We start from the raw sequence: 18581 nt of genomic DNA, 5'->3' as shown, positions 1-18581 counted from the left end.
ATGCTTTAATTTGTAGAATTGGGTGACGTGTGAGTGATGTGTGCAAAATATATGTGATATGTTTCATTGTATCTTACCAGCCAGTTAAAGAGAATTTCGAAAAGAAAAGATGACAAAAATGTCTCCAACTCTAAATAATTGACAAGAATTTGCAAAGAAAGAGAACTTGATGAAAAGAATTGCCTGTACTTCTCAGGTCGATGAATCAATTAATATATACTAAACCATAAACAAAAGCCGCTTCCAATGAAAACCTATAGAGTAAAAGAATCAATGGAGGAGTTACAACTGAAACAAATGGGACGAACTTTGGCCACATGCACAAGAGTTCATTCATGCAAACAATAATCACATTAACCAGAGGCAATGACAATTACACATTAATATCGGGGCGCTTTGATCTGGCTGCACTGCTGATTTCTGAGTAACTAGTATGGGAAAACCTAGGAAGGCTGTAGTTTTCAGAAACCAAAACTGGTTGCTGAGGATAAAGCGTGGGAGGTGGCGTCAGATTGCGTTGCGCTGGAAGAGGAGGGAGCATGTTGTACTTGTAAGGGTCAGCACGCAAGCTGCCAACAGAGAACACTTGGTAAGAAACATCACTCGTCCAGACAGTAAAAAAAGTCTATTGTGAGGAGAGATGATGGTGAACAAACCATTACAGATTAGTATTCAAAACATCATGACTTGTGTTGGCATATAACTGGCATGCCCATTGTTATAGATTAGTATTCTAAACAGTTATAGATTAGGACCCACAACACTTACGCATCTGAACACCAAAACGCAATCAATTGCTGTTTACATTTTATAACATGAAAACCATCTCACTTGTGATCCAGCATACCCGCCATAAATTATTTAACGATGATGATAAATGAAGCAAGTTGGGGAGAACAATGTAACTGGCTGAACCTACCTGGCATTCCTGTAGGAATGATCCTCATCACTCCAATTTTCATCTAGAGTCTGTGCAGGTCTTTGTACTGGTGAACTAGACCATGGATTCTGTGCAGGTAAATCATCGGAAAAATATCTTCTTCTGATCAACTGAAACAACCGAGACAAAAGTTGGATATCTTTCGTAAGGCAAAAGGAAAAAGCTAACAGCAAGGGCATGAATACAGACCGTACGGAAAAATTTCATCACAGCTTCCTTGTCATATCTTGCTTCTTTGGCAGCCTGTCGATGTTTAATAGACCAACATATATTAGAATGTAGAATAACTACAGCTGTAATAAATGGATTAACAACCATTTGTAATTCTACATTACCAACGATTCCTCAACGTGACAATCATATTCCCCATCAAGAATTAAACCTTTTCTTTTGTGGACAGAAAACAATGACTTCGTTGATTCATGAGAACAGATCCACAATCTAGTCAAAATAATAAGTTTGGCCTATTACATCCAAGAATTGACCTTCTCTCTAACCCCAGAGCACCAAACTTAAGACCAATTTATAGATGCGTTTATAAATGAAAACATTTTCTGCGGGATTTTGGAACCAATTTAGAATAACATAAGCAACCTCATTCCCAAGTAAATGACATGTAAATAGGACAGAAAAGAATAAGAATCCTATTCTGACCTTGCAACCCAAGCATCTAAACAAAGCGTTACAGTTGTGGAAAAACCTATTCAAGTACAAGTACCTACCCATTTCCATAGTTATCTCCTCTTCTCTTATTAAAAAAAGAAAAAAAAGGTGATCTAATAACATCTACCAAATGTCATGGATACAACAACTACCAACCAAAAATGAATTCTTACACGTGCAGAAAATGAATTCTTAGTGATCATAGACATCTACCAAATGTCATGGCTGAACCTACGGTGTTCTCTCTTATATGGTGAATTTGGACCACGTATGCAGGAAAGTATCAACTTGAGCAATGACCCATATTCACAATCTATAAACATAAGCAGCCAGCCTAAAAGATAACATTTTCCCCATATATATACACGAATAAAAGAAAAAAAAACAAACTAAGTAGCAGGCAGAAGCCTTAAAGAGTAAAAAAATAAGGCCATCCCAAGCACAATAAGACTTGGGGTGTGCTATCCACGCAACCCCTTGTACTTCTCACACACCCCTTGTTAATTTATGTCATTTGATCTTCTTTAATTCACTCAATCCAACAGCTACAAATTAAAAGAGTGTGTAGGAAGTAAAAAGGGGTGTGTGAATATCACAGCCCTTAAGATTTCAGACATAAGTACCTTACACTTTTTTGTAGCGATAAATGCAATTCATACATGTATTCTATGTGTTATATTAAGATTATCCCTATGTTACATGATCACGTTTACTATTTAAGAGTGGTTAAATGTCTTTCACATGTATTTGCAGCAGTGATCCTTGCTTCAAAATTTCCTGCGACCCTCTAAGTCGAAGGCTGGGCTGGTTCTGTGTTGTGCTGCGAGGGCATCTTCAGGAAGAAGACGACTGCAAAGAAGAAAATAGAGTTTTTTTTCTAAATGACTTGGCCCAATCCAACGTCGTTTTGGCCAAGTCTTTTTTTTTTTTTTAAGTGACTTGGCCCAAAATGACGTCATTGTGGGCAAGTCACCTTTTTTTTTAAACCCCCCGGCAAGTCCCCCCTCTTGTTCTCCATCCTAATACCCGATTTTCCCATTGATAATTCACCCAATTCCCCAATCCTCAATTCGCCAACTCCTCAAACCCTAAATTCTCCCCAATCCCATATTTCAATTTACCCCAATCTCATACCTCAATTTGATTCAAAATTATCCACACCACCACAATTTGTTTCAAAATTCAAGTAAGATTTTTAGTATTCTGTTTACAATTTTGTTACTGGTCGGTTTGATTGTTTGTTTGATTGTTGATTAATTTGTTTTAAAAAGTATTATATTATATACATATAATTATAATACAATATATATATATCAAAAAATTTAGGTCCCATGAGGCTTCGCCTCACACCTCAAGGCTTTCACCTAGGCGGGGCTATCCAAGAAACGTCTCGCCTATGCCTTCGCTTTTTAAAGCATTGATTTTCAGTGATTCGCATACACATGGTGCTATAAAAAGAAATTTAAATGGCTACTTCAAGATTTTAACGTTAATAGTGAAAGGAATCGGAGTTCTTGTGATTTCCCGCTTATGTGTGTAGAATCAGGAATGAGTTGGAATCTCTTCTCTTTTATTTTAATTTTGTACCAAAGAACTTAATTAAAGTTCTGTCTACTTAGGATACAACAGCTTTTTGAAATACACGTAAAGTTTTCACTTTCTACGTCATTTGGATTATTAAAGCAAAACCTCATACTAAAAATCTAATGCCATGTACCTAATGAGACAGCAAAACAAGGTCAGTTGCCTACAAACATGTCTCATATGACCACAACCATATACATTGAATGCTAAGTTACCATATACTAATTTCATTTTCATTATTATAATGTGTACAGCGTCAATCAATAAACAAGGAAAAAAAAGGTAGGAAGGAAAACAAGAACAAAAAACCTGCTGCTTACCGCAATAAGGCCTCCAGCACCAGGAAAACTCTCAGTCAATGGAAGTTCCTCACTGGATGGAAGCAAACCTTGTTTCTCAACCCACTGCCGAGCTACGTCAACAAGATTTCCACTGCTCCCCCTTGTACCCTCTTTTGCAGCAATATCAGCTTTGTTACCTATAACAATATACGGGACAGGAAGGCCACCAGGACCTCCAGATCCTAGAGGAGCTGAAAATGTCCCAGTTGCAGCAATCTCAGCTGCCCACTTCTGTAAGCCAGTTTTTGTCCTTCTCTGGGAGAGATCATGAACAAAGATTACACCTGCATATGAATGTCAAGTGTATCATGAGCTGAAAAATCTAAATCTGGCTGCAACATGCTGGTTCCTTTGCTTTTGATAGGAAATAAATTGTGGACGATCATATTGATCGTAACTGTATACCACCATGACTTACCACTAAAACTTTGTCAACACCTCTCATGCTTGTTTCATCATTATGCATATAGAACATGGATGCAACAAGAGATGCAAAATGGTTAAATTTATGCAATTACAAGCCCAAGAAAGGCTGATGGTTTCTAAATTAAAGATAAAAACTCAATTAAATTGTCCCTTAGACTTTTTTTACTTCACGGCCTTTTCTTTTACTTATATTAACATGCATAGTATTTGCCAGGAGACCAAAATGTTTACAGAGGGAGAGAGGTCTCAAACTTGCCATTAATTTGGGAATAAAAAAGAGACCGGCATTCTTTGTATCTATCATGTCCAGACACATCCCAGAGTTCAATAAAGAAATCTCTCTCGGAGTCACCTTTAATGCTGCTTGACGAGCTACCCAAGTTTCCGTACGTAGTATGCTGGACAGAAAAATGGTAAACAATTATTTAGACTTCAAGTTCAGCAATAGTTCTCAATATCCCATCAGAATCAACTTAACGGTAAATTCTCACCCTTACACCTACTGTACACCCTACTGTCTGAGGAGGACGTGTGATGGAAGAACCCTTGACAATCAGATGAACAAGAGAAGTTTTTCCAACACCTGCCAATATGCCACCAATATAAAGACAAAGTTTGATATTTATAACTGATATTATGAGATGTAATGTACAACCAAGCAGAGATTGGATAAAGAAAATCCTCCTTGATGCATTATAAAATTGTTTTTTTACACACATTAGTGGGTGTTAACTTACAGGTTTATAGGGCTCCAATTCTGCCTACCAGATACTAATTTGAGCAATGCATTATCATAAACATTTAAGCAATTACTCTTCTAGTAAGCTAAGATGATATAAATTTAACAATAAAGCACATAAAAATTTGAGCTTGATAAAACTACTTGAAACTAACGCATACAGAACCACTCCATGATTGAGTAAGCATCAAAACATTCCAAGCTGGTTCAAGGTCCAAAGACGTAATAGGAACTTTCTCAATCCACAAATGAAATGTGTAGATATCTATTAATCAAGTTCCAAAAATTCCATGTCGAGCGACTCTCGGGGGTCACTTAAGCCTCCGAGTTCAATTGCTTCGGCTAACTTAGCACAGTTGTACTTGTTAATCCAATTATTCTTTCATCGAACTAGTTCAGAGAGCAGCAACCACTGTGGTCAGAACTGTCCTGTCCCCAAACTCATATCTACAACAATTTGGTACGAAAGTTGTAATGAAACTTTATTCTCACTATCCATATTCTTCATCAAATTACATAGAGCAGGATCAAGAAGAAAGTAATCAATCAGAATTGGGAAAACCGACGCACAAAGAAATTAAAAGAAAATCAAAAGTTAGAAAAAGAAAGAAATACCAGAGTCGCCAACAACGAGCACTCGAACCTGGCCACAAGGCGGACCGCCGCCACCGTTTTGGTCTTTGTTGTCCCTCTGACGGTCCCTCCAGAACATGTTGTCCTCCGACTCGAAGCCCTTTCGAACAAATATAGTCACCTCACCTAACCTCAGAATGAAATCTCAAGTCCCATCAAAATCAAACACTCACAAAATCCAACATTTTCTCCAAATCTCTACTTTAAATCTAAATTCCATCTTTCTTGCATCACCACCAACCCACCAAGCCCATCTCTGAACATGTCCCCAAGCCAAAACCTAGTTTCAAGTTTCACCCACAGATCCAAGTCTCTATGAAATCAAAGTAGCAACTGGATTTGGCGTAGAGTTCAAGCACTGAATGGATACAACAAGATCTGAATTTCTGAAAAACGTGAGGTGACTGAGAGGTTAGTAATTGAACGTAATCATCCGTTTCTTTGCTTTTGCTTGTATCGTGTCTCTCTCTCTGGATTGATTCAAAAAACAATTTAATCAAAACAAGGTGGGGCAATTTAGTACCAATATAGTACGTTTGAAGATTTTGCACCAAAACACCGCCATCTCGTGAGATCTTATTTCAGTTGCAATTTAGTATTTTCAACTTCAGCTTCGGTTAGAATTTGTTTTCATACAAAAGATATATTAACATTAATCGAATGGGGAATAAACTGATTATGAGCTAGCACCAAATAAAAAAAATTAAAAAAGGGTTACGAATCATCATTTATGAGTTTTGAATTTAAAATTTTTCTTGAGCTGAATCGCTATAGATTGTAGTACTAAAAGCATTTCTATTAAAAATATGAATTGCCTTCAAATGGGCATTTTATACCTTTTTTTTTTTTCTTAGATACAAAGCTCTTCAATTACTAAATGTAAATTATTTATCTTTGCTAAAAAATGTAAATAAGATGTATATCTAAATCTTAGGACGTGGTTTTGCTAGTGAACTAGAGTCAAATAAATAATATTTCAAATTTGCATCTTTTCTATTAAAGAATAAATTTTATTTACAACTTTCAGATATGTAAAGTAAGATTCAAATACGGTGTTTATAACTTAAATTTGCATCTTTCCATTGTTGATGCTCTAAGTAGTGGCTAAAATAATTAGTTGGCCTATAAAAAGAACATACACTATTTTTTTCTCTTACAAACGTATGTTTAATTATGTCGTTATTTATGTTGATTTATATAACCCAATAATCATAAATAAAGAAGAGTGATTGAGACTAATAAGTATGAACAGGGGAAAATTTTGTTTAGACCCAACTTAAGAACAAACTCTACAAAGTTAGACATTCAGCCCAAGACAAATTGGATATAGCGGAATAAGCACATTCAAACTGAAGACAATAACTAAGAGGAAAAAAATGCTAAACTACAAGCCGGGGTGAAAATTGTCATGGTAAAAATTTAAAGAAAACTAATTAAAAACGTTTGAAAGCTTTGAGTTTTAACGATAAGGACAAAATAAACGGTAAAGTGAATAGTACCAGAATTGACTTTTAGTGTAAATATGATTTTTCGTTAAAGTGAACGGTATTAGGAGTTTTTCGTTAAAGTTTTCAAAAATTTATAGCCTCTGATTCGGTTGAGGGGGTTTTCATTTACTAACGCGCAGGTGGTCACTCTAGAGAAAGCCGGGAGCAAGTTTGGTGCTTTGTGTTGCTGAATGCTTCCTGAACTCCGACACCGTTTCTTCCTAAGTCAGGATCAACAACTAACCTCCATCAATAAAAAGCAGCCCCCTCCTCTCAATTGTCGTACATTTTTCACTAGTGACCATCGGAGTAGCTGTCATGTAGAAAGCAAATCGCAAGTAGAACCGCGGAACGCATCAGAACACAAACAAATCAATCCAAAGTAAAAAAGAACACATGAACCAAAAGACAAACTATGGAGTGCCGGGACTAATTAAGTCACCTAAATTAATTACACCAAGAAAGTGAACACTAAAATAGCACAACAACAAAAACCTTAACAAATTATCTCCAGTCGCGATCCCTTGTTAGGGCTTTGGGTTGGCGGCAGCCCTCCTTCCTCTCCCTTACTCTTCATTCGCCTTTACTTTTCAAGCCTTAACTGCGCGTCACCCTTCCTCACCTTTCTACCCACGAATTAGTGAGCAACCTTCCATATTTTATGGAATGTCATTCCCAAATTCCTCTCTTCGCTCTTTTTTTGGGATAGATCAGTGGGTTTAGTTTTTTTTTTTTTTTTTTTTTTTTTTTTTTTTTTTTTTTTTTTTTTTTTTGAAACCAAGAAACCATAGCATAAAAGGCCTACAGAGAGGCAAACATAATAACAAGACCAAGCAGTGTCAAGGGATAAACCACAACGACCCCTCCACCAAGTAGAGGCGTCATCCCCATCACCACCATAACCCCATTAATGAGGGCAAGGTAATCCGTCATTGTTCAATACATAGACCAACGAAGATGGGGGTCTAACGACCCAAACGACATCACTCATCTCCGAAAAACCAATCGATGCAATCTTGTGAGCCACGCCATTAGCAGACCGTGGCACCCAAGACCATCGGCAATCAATGAAATCCCCCCCCAACTGTTTAACCCGAGCCAGCACCGGGTATGCCTCCCAACTACCCATAGACAGCGAGCTAGAAAGACATTTAATCGCATCCAAGGAGTCTGATTCCAGAATTACATACCTTACACCCAACTCTGCACCAAGCATGCACCCTTGCAACAACGCATAAGCCTCCGCTGCTGCAGCAGAAGGAGCAGTAATAGGATGCCGCGCAGCAGCCACGAACTTACTCTCCATGTCCCTCACAATCAAACCAACAAAACCCATCTTTGAAGCCTTGGACCAGCTAGCATCCACATTAATCTTCACATAAGGGTAGGCCGGAGCACACCATCTCATAACCTGCAAGTTCCTCCTACCGTCGCCCCCTCCCCTATCCCCAGCCTTTGCCTTTGCACCACCAAACGAGCTCACCATCGCAGAGACAGCAGCCAGGACCTTTAACGGGTTAATGGGCACCCCTTTGAAAACAAAATCACAGCGAGCTTTCCATATGCACCAACAGGTAAAAACAATGTAAGATTGTCTCCACATTATGTCTTCAGAGTTGCATAAAGTCGGAGAGAAAACCCCCTGAATCCAGTCCGACCAAGAAGGGAGAGAAAGACGATCCATTTTATAACCCAAAGCCCCTCCAAACCAAATTGGCTCAACCCAAGAGCAGGAAAGGAAAATGTGCTCAGTGGTTTCATCCTGGTAGCAGCAAATAGGACAAGTAGAGGTTTGAGAGGACCTTCGTCGGAACAGTGCATCCCGAGTAGGAAGACAATTGTGAATAGTAAGCCACAAGAAATGCCTCAACTTGGGGGGCACCTCCAATTTCCAAATCCCCTTCCAAAACGCTTTGGGAACCCCACGAACAGAAGCCCGACGCAAATCCCTTCTCGCCAGCGATCTTTCCTGTAGCCATCTGTATCCCGACTTGACCGAATAAGAACCGTTTTTACTCATATCCCATATAAGCCTATCTTTACGACTTAAATCTCCAAGAGGCGTCTCCTTAATAGCCATCATAGCCTCCTCCGATATGAAAGGCTGTAAAAAGCTAATGTTCCATCGCCCCTCCTCCGGGCAAATAAGTGCACTGACCCTTAAACTGGGAGTAACCGCAACTTGGCCTACCGGCATCGGGTGTCCAAGGGGCAAGGATGGAAGCCACCTATCCTGCCACACCCGCACCTCCTGGCCACCCAAAATCTGCCAATGGGAGCCCTCCCTGATCATGTCCCTGCCACAGATGAGGCTGCTCCACGCCCAAGAGGCCCGTCCACCCTTCTTCGCGTCCCAGATCGAGCTATGTGGAAAATACCGAGCCTTAATCACCTTTGCCCACAGCGAATCCGGTTCCGTGATTAAACGCCAGCACTGTTTAGCAAGCAGAGCATCATTAAATTCCTGAAAATTTCTGAAGCCTAAACCACCCATGTCTTTGGGCAAACCCAAAACCTCCTTTGAAACCCAGTGAATCTTGTGGGCTCCCTCCTTACTTCCCCACCAAAACCCAGCCACCAACGTATCCAGTTCCTTACAAACAGCGGCTGGGAATTTGAAAATGCACATTGGGTATGCCGGAATAGCTTGGATAACAGCCTTAATTAGAACCTCTTTACCGGCACGGGAAAGAGTATTTTGTTTCCACCCTTGTAGCTTTTCCATTACTCTTCCTTTCACATAAGCAAGACCTCGCTTTTTCGACCGACCCCAGATGGCAGGGACCCCCAAATATGTTCCCGGATTGATTACTACCTTCATACCCAGGGCGTTCCCCATCTGATCAGCCTTCTCCTTCGGAACGTTAGCCCCAAAATAAACATTGGATTTCTCCAAATTTACCTTCTGCCCCGACGCCACACAAAAAATGTCCAGCAGATGTCTCAAATTCCGGCAGTTTTTCATATCAGCCCTCAAAAACAGAAGGGTATCATCCGCAAAGAAAAGGTGAGAAATCACAGGTCCGGATCCACCTATCTTAACACCCTCCAAACTACCTTGGTCCACCGCACCCTGAATCAGTTTGGAAAGAACTTCCCCCACCAAAATAAATAAATAAGGAGAAAGAGGGTCCCCCTGACGGAGACCCCGCGAGGGAACAAAAGACTTGCCAGCCTGCCCGTTTATGAGAACAGCGAACTTCACAGACGAAACACAGCCACTAATTAAAGATCTCCAGCTACTGCAAAAACCCATTTTTTCCATTACCGCATCCAAAAAATCCCATTCAACCCTATCATACGCCTTCTGCATATCAAGTTTAATCCCCATTTCCAATCTATTCCGAGCTTTCCTTCCCTTCAGATAATGAAAAATCTCATGGGCTATGCCAATACAATCCTGAATTTGTCTACCTGCCACAAAAGCATTCTGAGAAGGAGAGATGATTTTTGGTAATAATACCTTCAACCGGTTAGAGAGAATCTTTGACAGAATTTTGTACGAGTAGTTGCACAAGCTAATCGGCCTGAATTGTGACACAACTTCCGGATTCGGGACTTTGGGAATCAGCACCACATGAGTCTGATTTATCAAACTCGAGCCCTCAACATCCTGAATTAGATCTCTGACTAAAGCAGAAACATCCTCCCTCACAATCTCCCAGTATGTCTGATAAAATACCCCCTGGAACCCATCGGGGCCAGGAGCCTTTAGCCCACCCATACTCCCAGCCGCCGCCTTTACCTCCTCCTCCGTGACTGGTGCAATTAGCGCCTCATTCATATCTGGCGAGACCGAGGGATTAATGCAATCTAGCAGCGACCCCCAGTTACGATCCCCTGCCGAGCTAAAAACTGAAGTGAAGTGATTATACACCAATTGACGCACCTGAGTCGGACTCTCCACCCAGTTCCCATTCTCATCCCTAAGCTTCACTATCTTATTTCTCCTCCGCCTCTGAAGGGTTGAAGAGTGAAAAAACTGAGTATTAGCATCCCCCTCCCTCAACCATTTTACCCTCGATCGCTGGCACCAATAACTCTCCTCTTGGAGTCTTAAGTCATCAATCCGCCGAGAAATCTCCCTTATCTCATCATAGTTTGGACCCCAGTCCCGCTGGAGCAAATCTAACTGGGAAAGAAGATCATGGATCCTACTACCTCGCCCCATAAACTTAGAGCGATTCCACCTGCTTAAACGATACCGGCACTCGTTTAAAGCACTCACCCACCTATTCACAGGGCTGCCATTATACCGCCGCTCCCAGCACTTCTCCACCACATTCTTACACTCTTCCTCCGAGACCCAATACGCCTCAAACCTGAAAAGCTTCCTTCCTTTCTGCCCTTCAATATTAGAAATTAGAATAACTGGGCAATGGTCCGAAGCTAAAACCGTTTCATGCATAACTTGGGAGTTCGGCCAGAGATTCTGCCATTTCTCATTCGCTATGACCCTGTCTAACCTCTCCTCCACCCAATCCCCTTTTCTTATCCCTCTCCACGTAAAAGCCGGCCCATTAAAACCCAAGTCCATCAACTGAGAGGAGGCCATAAACTCTTCTAAGAACCTTGGCCTGTTGTACAAAACCTCAACTCCTCCCGACTTCTCATGATCCCACAGGAATTCGTTGAAATCCCCGCCACAAATCCAAGGAATGTCCGTAGGGGTAAAGTGGTTAACCATCCATTCCCAAAACAGATTTTTCTCAACTCTATACGGCGTTCCGTACACACCCGTAATCCGACTCCAATGTGTTTGCCCTTTAATTCTCATCACAGCATCAATAATATGCTTGGACGAAAATATAATATTAACCTCCAGATTGTCCTCCCACCACAAGCTCAATCCTCCAGAACTACCAACTGGCGGAACATCAAAGCCATGAACATAACCCAATCTCCTCCTCACCCCTAGAATTCTATGATCTTTCATCTTAGTCTCCGATAAAAAGATCATAGAGGGTCTTTTTTTACGAATAAGCCCCTTTAGAGCCCTGACTGTCGTGTCCGACCCTAGCCCACGACAGTTCCAGAATAAATAACTCATGGCTGGCCTGCGGCTGTTGAAGGCCAGCCGCCACCGCCCCGAGCCCACTTGCCCGCCTTCCGAGTCACGATCCTACTTTTATCAAAGTCCGACCCCCCTTCCATTACTTCCTGTCTTCCAGTAGTCTCACTTATTTCTCCCTTATTCTCCTCCACCATACGACTCGCGCTTTCCATCATTTGTCCTCCATCCTTGCTGTTTAAACTCCTTCCTATCTCTGCCGCCCTACCTTGGCAGTTCTCCTCCATAACCGGGCCCTTGAGTTTCTTCTGTGGAGCTTGAGTTAACACCAAATCCTGTGCTTCCCCACTTCTTTTGCGGCCCCAGAGTGGGTCATCACCCTGGGCAGACTGAGTGTCATTGTCCCCCTGGACATCGTCCGATTGTCCTTCACCCACTGTTTTGATGCTGTCCATTTCAGAGCAGGAGGACGAATCCTCTCCCTCCACCCGTATTCTTCTACGCCATTTTTTTTGACCTGTGCCACGACTCTTAGATGCTCCCCCAATCTCACTGGTTTGATTACGCTCCATTCTTTGTAAGTTTGACATCCTTAATCTGCCTTGATTCTGTGCAGACGTGAATCCCGGTCCGCGCCCCGCCCCGGCCTGCCGGCGTTCCCCCCTGGCCACACCCTCCACTCTCGTTGGTATCACCACCTCTCTTATCGGCGGCGCCTTAATCCACTCTCCATACGCCACCTCCCCTTCTCCAGACATCTCAACAGAGCATTCTGTATTGATATGCCCAATCCGTCCACACTTGTAGCAGAAATCTTGCAGCCGTTCATACCGAAATTCCACCCAGGTTTCCTTATTTGACTCTCTTCGAATCCAGCATCCCTTAAATAATGGCTTCTCCGTATCAACTAGGATTCTTACTCGTACAAATCCACGAGCGTGTCCGGGATCCTCCAAGGCTATAAATTTCCCAGCCTCTTTGATTACCCGCTGAACATTCTCAACAGAGGCTAAGCCCAGTGGAATTCCCCTTATTTGAGTCCAAAAAGGAACAGCATTCAACTCCAGCTCCTCTAAAGCGAACTCCGGAGGCCATTTCACGATCGAGAACACCTTCTTCATCACTGCCCAGGGGACCTGCTCAATGATCTTTGAAGCCACATTTTCATCTTTGACTGAAATAATAAAAACATTCTCCCTTACCCATTTTATTTCCACCTCCCCCAACTCTTTCCAAGCCGCTCTAAGAATATTCCTGACTCCCCATTTGTTCACTGGTTTCTGCGTGAAGACTTTCCCAACCAATTTAACTCCCTGCTCCATATTTGATAATTCCAGTGTTTGGTTCAGTTGGACCACCAGATCATCCACGCCACTAGTCGTCATCACTCTGTAACACCGCTGCCCCACTCGCCCAGCCTGATACGAAGAGAAACCTGTACTTTCTGTAACCACCTCAGACCACACTTGTAAGCCACCCAGTGTACCAGCTGATTTCTTTCTTCGACTCGGCCAAAATATCAAACCTCTTTTGTATCCTCAATAATGCAACCAATCCGACCAAAATTTAATGCTGGTATACCACTCCTCCCAATCGCTGAAGCCCCCCCCCAACCAAAATGGATCGGAGTTCTCACCCCCGCTAAAGCCACCCCAGCAATCCCTACCACCTTCGATACAGAAAATTGTCAAAATGTGCAACCCCACCCCTTTCCACCCGCACACCCAGCCCCCGCAACCCAAACTGACAGACTTTATAGTTTCCAATCCGATCACAGCGCCCACCCCATCACCCCCTCCGAAAGAGAATCACCCTAATTTGATGAACCCCAACCCACCCCAGTCCCCTTCGAAAAGAGAACACCCTGGAATTTAGAAGCACCACTCCTTACCGTAACCCTTTGCCCTTACAGCACCCCCCTTATCTCCTACCAGGATAATAGTAGCCCACCGCCCCATTTAAGAAAACCACAGTTGAAACCCCAAACCACACAGATCCCAAAAATCCCGATTGACAGAATCAAACACCCCCCACACAGATCAGCGTAGCCTCCCCTGCAGCCCTCATGGGGTAGATCGACCTAGGTTGAAAAAAACCCCAATCCCGTTCCGTCACCCTAGGCCCTATCTCCACCACCTTCCTGCTTCCAGAGACTCAGTTGCCACCATCCAGTAGATACAAGCTCAAGATCTTGACCGAAAAAGCACAAAACACAGATCGGAGACTAACCTTTAATCACATGCATAGAGGCGGAACTCCCGAAGCTCCCGAAGGTCACACCAGGAGAAAGAGCTTTGGGTTTAAGGTGACAGGATCTGGAAAGTGTTCAAGGTTTCTCGATCCGACTCTCACCAAGGAGAGAAGTGCGCTCACAGAGTAGGGCTCTCACGGCGGAAGAGGAAGCTCTCACGGCGGAGAGAAAGCTCACCAAGAAGAGCAGTAGACTCACAGAGACAGAGTATAGCTCTCACGGCGGAGAGATCGCTCTCACGGCGGAGAGAAAAACTCTCACAGAGGAGAGATATTGTTAATCTCTTATGACTTTAATCCCTTAAGCAAGTGATAAACTTAGTGTGCAGCTCTAATTAGATTACATTCTCCCACTAGAGCCAACACTTGTTTTCACACATGCCACCATATAAGAAATCATACTTTAGTGGCCATGAGAATAGGAACGACAAAATCCCAGTAACAAGTTTCTGTCATATGCCAGCATTCATAAGAACTAAAGGGAGTCATGTCCTTAAAACATAAACATTACCCCTGAATCACTATCATAAAACTATTATACACATGAAACTCCAACATGCAGGCTTGAATGTTTCTATCAGTGGGTTTAGTTTGGTCCTTGTGGTTGTGGTGGGTTGAAGGCGCCCTTTATAGCTTGATTTCATGTTGTTAATGCACTCCTTGGCCGTTTTGGTGGCTGAGCGGTCTTCCACACCCAGATTTGTGCTAAATCTGCCATGCTTGGTGACACGCCCTGATTCCGGTGTCCGAAGGATAATGGGATGGTCATGTGCTGGTTGATACCTGAGGATGACGCAAGCCATTTCATGAATGCATATGCCGAGAACATGTGAAACATGCATATAAATTTCGCGCGTAACGACGCAATGAAATATTTAAATGCCAACCTTACAAAAGAATATAATAATATTCAACTGCCAACAAAATAATAGTGATAATGCATGACATGTTTAGAGCATACTACTAATTCACAATACAAGCGAAAGGTATAATAGAAGGTGCTATTACAAGAGATGTCCAAAGTGGAGAGGAGGACACAAGTTCACTGATATGGGAATGCCTCGTAGTTCGGATCGTATGCCTCATTCCTAAGTCATGAGGGGATGCAAAACAAAACATGAGTGGACTAAGTTTATATATATAGTAATACTAAAACAGTTATACGTCAACGTACTAACCCCCAGTTTAGAAAACTCATATAGTATAATAAGTAATAGGTTTTCCAAAAACCCTAGCATGCCATAACCTTTGACACACCCCAATCCCGATGTCCGGGGGACAGCGGGATGGTCACGTGCTAGCCGACACCCGAGTGTGACGCAAGCCATTTAATAAATGCATATGCCGAGAACATGTGAAACATGCATAATAATTTTGCTATGCTACATAATGTAATATTCAAATACAAACCTCACCAAAATAATATAATAATATTCAGTCATCAATAAAATGATAGTGATAATGTATGACATGTTCAGAGCATACATCTAATTCAGAAGACAAGCGGAAGGTGTGATAGAAAGTGCTATTACAAGTGATGTCAAAAGCAGAGAGGATGACACAATATCACTGGTAGGGAAATGCCTTGTAACTCGAATCGTATGCCTCAAAGGTGAAGCTGTATAAAATAGCATACATCTACACCGACACTAGCCATGGCTAGTGAAGCTATCCAACATCTCTGTTGACGGTGAAGTTGGGGGTATATCATATATCATATCTCACTCCTCCATCATCTGTGTCATATGGCCACATACATAATACCCGTGATGTGCAGATCTGCCGTATGATAACCCGCTAGGTAAGTACCAAAAACATATCTCAAAATTCGTACTAAAACACTAGAGCTCGAAAGCTCAAAACCTCATTTCATAAATCCATAAATGTGCACATATTCATAAATCCATAATATAAATCATAATTGAAAACCATAGAATTCCTATATGTAATTCCAACAATTCATATCCATAGAAACACATAAATGCCAACCCATGATTCATAACCTTTAGTAAAATGTAGTTTTGATAAATAAAAGGCATTTGATAAAAGTAATTTTAATAAATCTTAATTTCTCTTAAATCATAATTATAGAAAACTATAAAGGCAAAATATAAATCGTACGCAAATCATGAAATATGTCATGCATGTTAGACTAGTATTTTATAAAAATATATAAGTTAAGAAAGGGTCCATTCACAAGTTTTTCCATTGCCCAAAGCCACTCGAACTATCGACGATAGGATCACGTCCACCGAAGCACCTAAACACAATTAAAGGCCGTTTAATAAAACTCTATGAAAACGTTGGAATTTAGGTAAACATATGGCAGATTCAGATTTGCATGTAGAGAAACCTAAGGAGGAACCTCGGGTTTTTCCCCCACACACAGCCGCGGGTGGTGGCAGGCCGCCCCGACACATCGAAAAATCCAACAATTCCAAAAATTCCCAAATTTTATAGGAATAAAGATCTCAATGAGAGTAATAACTTTCATACCTATGACTAAGGCCAATTTGGCTTGGAAAAGCCCCAATTTTCCTCGAAACCTCCAGAAACCCTAAAAAGAGTGGCCTTCGATTTGACTTTACTGGTGATCCGCCACACCAACCAAGGCTTGGGACTTGTTCCTGGGTTCAAGAAGAGTTGACCCATGGTGGAGTTCGACGAAGTTTGCTTCAAGAACGGCTGAATTGCCGTCATGAGACCCTCGGCGCCACCATGTGTGTTCTTTACCAAACTAAGGCCAAAAACTCGTCAATCATGGGTGGAAATTGAAGATAGAAGGCTGGTGTCAAGTTTCCAGGTGGTGAACCGGTGAAAATTGCTGAAAAAACTATGAAAAAACTGTCGGATATAGCTTCGGGTGAACCGAGTCACGCGGTTTAGCTAGGGGGTAATCTGGTCAAAGGTGATCTGGTGCATCCCCTCTCTTTCCTTTCCCCTCCTTTCTTCTCTCCCCCATTGGTCACTTCCCTTTTTCCTTTTCTTCCTCATTGGCCGGTTTTCCCTCCCTTTTCTCTCCTTTATTTTCCATCTCCACCAACCATTTCACCTTTCCTTTAATCTAGGGCACATACATGGCTTTCTAGATTTTCCTCCAAAAATCTGGAGCCTTCCAGAAAATGTTCAAATGACCATTTAGTCCCTAACTTCATTTGTTATAACTCCAAATTGTGTTCCATTTGTACCCACTTAGCGCCACAATCGCCAAGCTCAAAACCTACAGTTATAGCTTCACCAAATCCATGCTGAACTACTGCTCAATCTTCAAGACCACTTGAAACTCTTCTTGGTAAGTCTAGTAAACTCATGAGAAGATTATGCTCCAATTGTCCCTGCTAGCCTCATTATGAAACTAGGCGTACACATCCGCTGAATCGATCTATTGTGAATTCCTTACTGATTGAGTGAGAAACCATGTCGAGAAGGCTAAATGAATACTCTAGGATTTGAGGTTCAAAACAAGTTCCTCACATCAAGAGTACAAGATATCTGAATTGAACATATGCTTGAATGCGTGTAAGTATCTAACTTGATCATGTGATAAAGATTGAAATGGTCGAACGCCAACTCAACTTAAATGATAGTCTAATGAAGACTAATGAATAGAGACATAGATTTTTCCCCAATCCCAAAATTCACAACTTGTTACAATGGTAGCCCCAGGGATATTAAATTACCAATGGTGAAGATTTGCTCGATTAGGTGATTCAAGGACTGATAATCCCAACTAAAAACTTCAACATCTGAGTGGTCCTCTTAGACGGTATGTCTTCTTCAGAAATGATACGAAGAATACAAGAATGATCCAAGATTGACTAAGATATCTTTTAGTACCAGGAGGTGAAACTAAGGTTACAAATAGAGTCGATGCAAACCAAAACATCAAAAAATCTGAACTAAAAACTTCAACATCTGAGTGGTCCTCTTAGACGGTATGTCTTCTTCAGAAATGATACGAAGAATACAAGAATGATCCAAGATTGACTAAGATATCTTTTAGTACCAGGAGGTGAAACTAAGGTTACAAATAGAGTCGATGCAAACCAAAACATCAAAAAATCTGACAATTTCGAAAATGAAGGATTATGTCGAATGACTAACCAATTCCTTTGTCATCTTAGGCCACAGGTAGAAAGGTCAAACATGAAAATTAGCCAACAAGGTTTCTTGATAATTAAAAAGGTAACGTCGCAAAAGTATTCAAGAGTTTCGAATAAAGTGAAAACTAGAACTGACTGAAGAGCATTTGATACCTAAGTATTTTCTCCTAAGGTCGTCAGTAACTACAATTGCACAATCAGGATAGTATGCAATGGTGCAATTGTAGACATTGACATATCTAATCTATCGCCGCTTCTAGAGAATTAGTTAATTTTGAGTGAAGCTAACCGAGTAGTGCACAAGGTTCATAAAGATCTTACGCATTTCTCCATGGTGAAGGTGTCCATAAATTTCCAAACCTGAATGGTAAAAGATGACTCAAGGTCGTAGCTAGGACGGTTCG

At 41.5% G+C, this 18581-nt stretch overlaps 1 protein-coding gene across 1 annotated transcript; it reads right to left on the bottom strand.

Annotated features, from left to right (window-relative positions):
* Positions 1-153: 153 nt before the first annotated feature.
* Positions 154-5814, bottom strand: LOC137714097 (small GTPase LIP1-like). Its single transcript, XM_068453388.1, has 7 exons — positions 5309-5814; positions 4446-4537; positions 4211-4352; positions 3508-3812; positions 1130-1183; positions 920-1050; positions 154-569 (listed from the first exon to the last, which is right to left on the bottom strand). The coding sequence occupies exons 1-7, from the start codon at positions 5403-5405 to the stop codon at positions 374-376; spliced, it is 1017 nt and encodes a 338-aa protein (XP_068309489.1). The 5' UTR covers positions 5406-5814; the 3' UTR covers positions 154-373.
* Positions 5815-18581: the final 12767 nt, after the last annotated feature.

The sequence above is a fragment of the Pyrus communis genome, chromosome 1 (genome assembly GCF_963583255.1).
Source record: "Pyrus communis chromosome 1, drPyrComm1.1, whole genome shotgun sequence".
In the NCBI taxonomy this organism is placed as follows: domain Eukaryota; kingdom Viridiplantae; phylum Streptophyta; class Magnoliopsida; order Rosales; family Rosaceae; genus Pyrus; species Pyrus communis.
This window is presented reverse-complemented; position numbering and strand designations above follow the sequence as displayed.

Coding starts and splice junctions, on each gene's coding strand:
- LOC137714097 (XM_068453388.1), bottom strand. CDS start 5,405: ATGTTCTGGAGGGACCGTCAGAGGGACAACAAAGACCAAAACGGTGGC. Junction 1,184..3,507: donor GTGCTGGAGGCCTTATTGCG/GTAAGCAGCAGG, acceptor AAACATCGACAG/GCTGCCAAAGAAGCAAGATA. Junction 1,051..1,129: donor TGATGAAATTTTTCCGTACG/GTCTGTATTCAT, acceptor CGGTTGTTTCAG/TTGATCAGAAGAAGATATTT.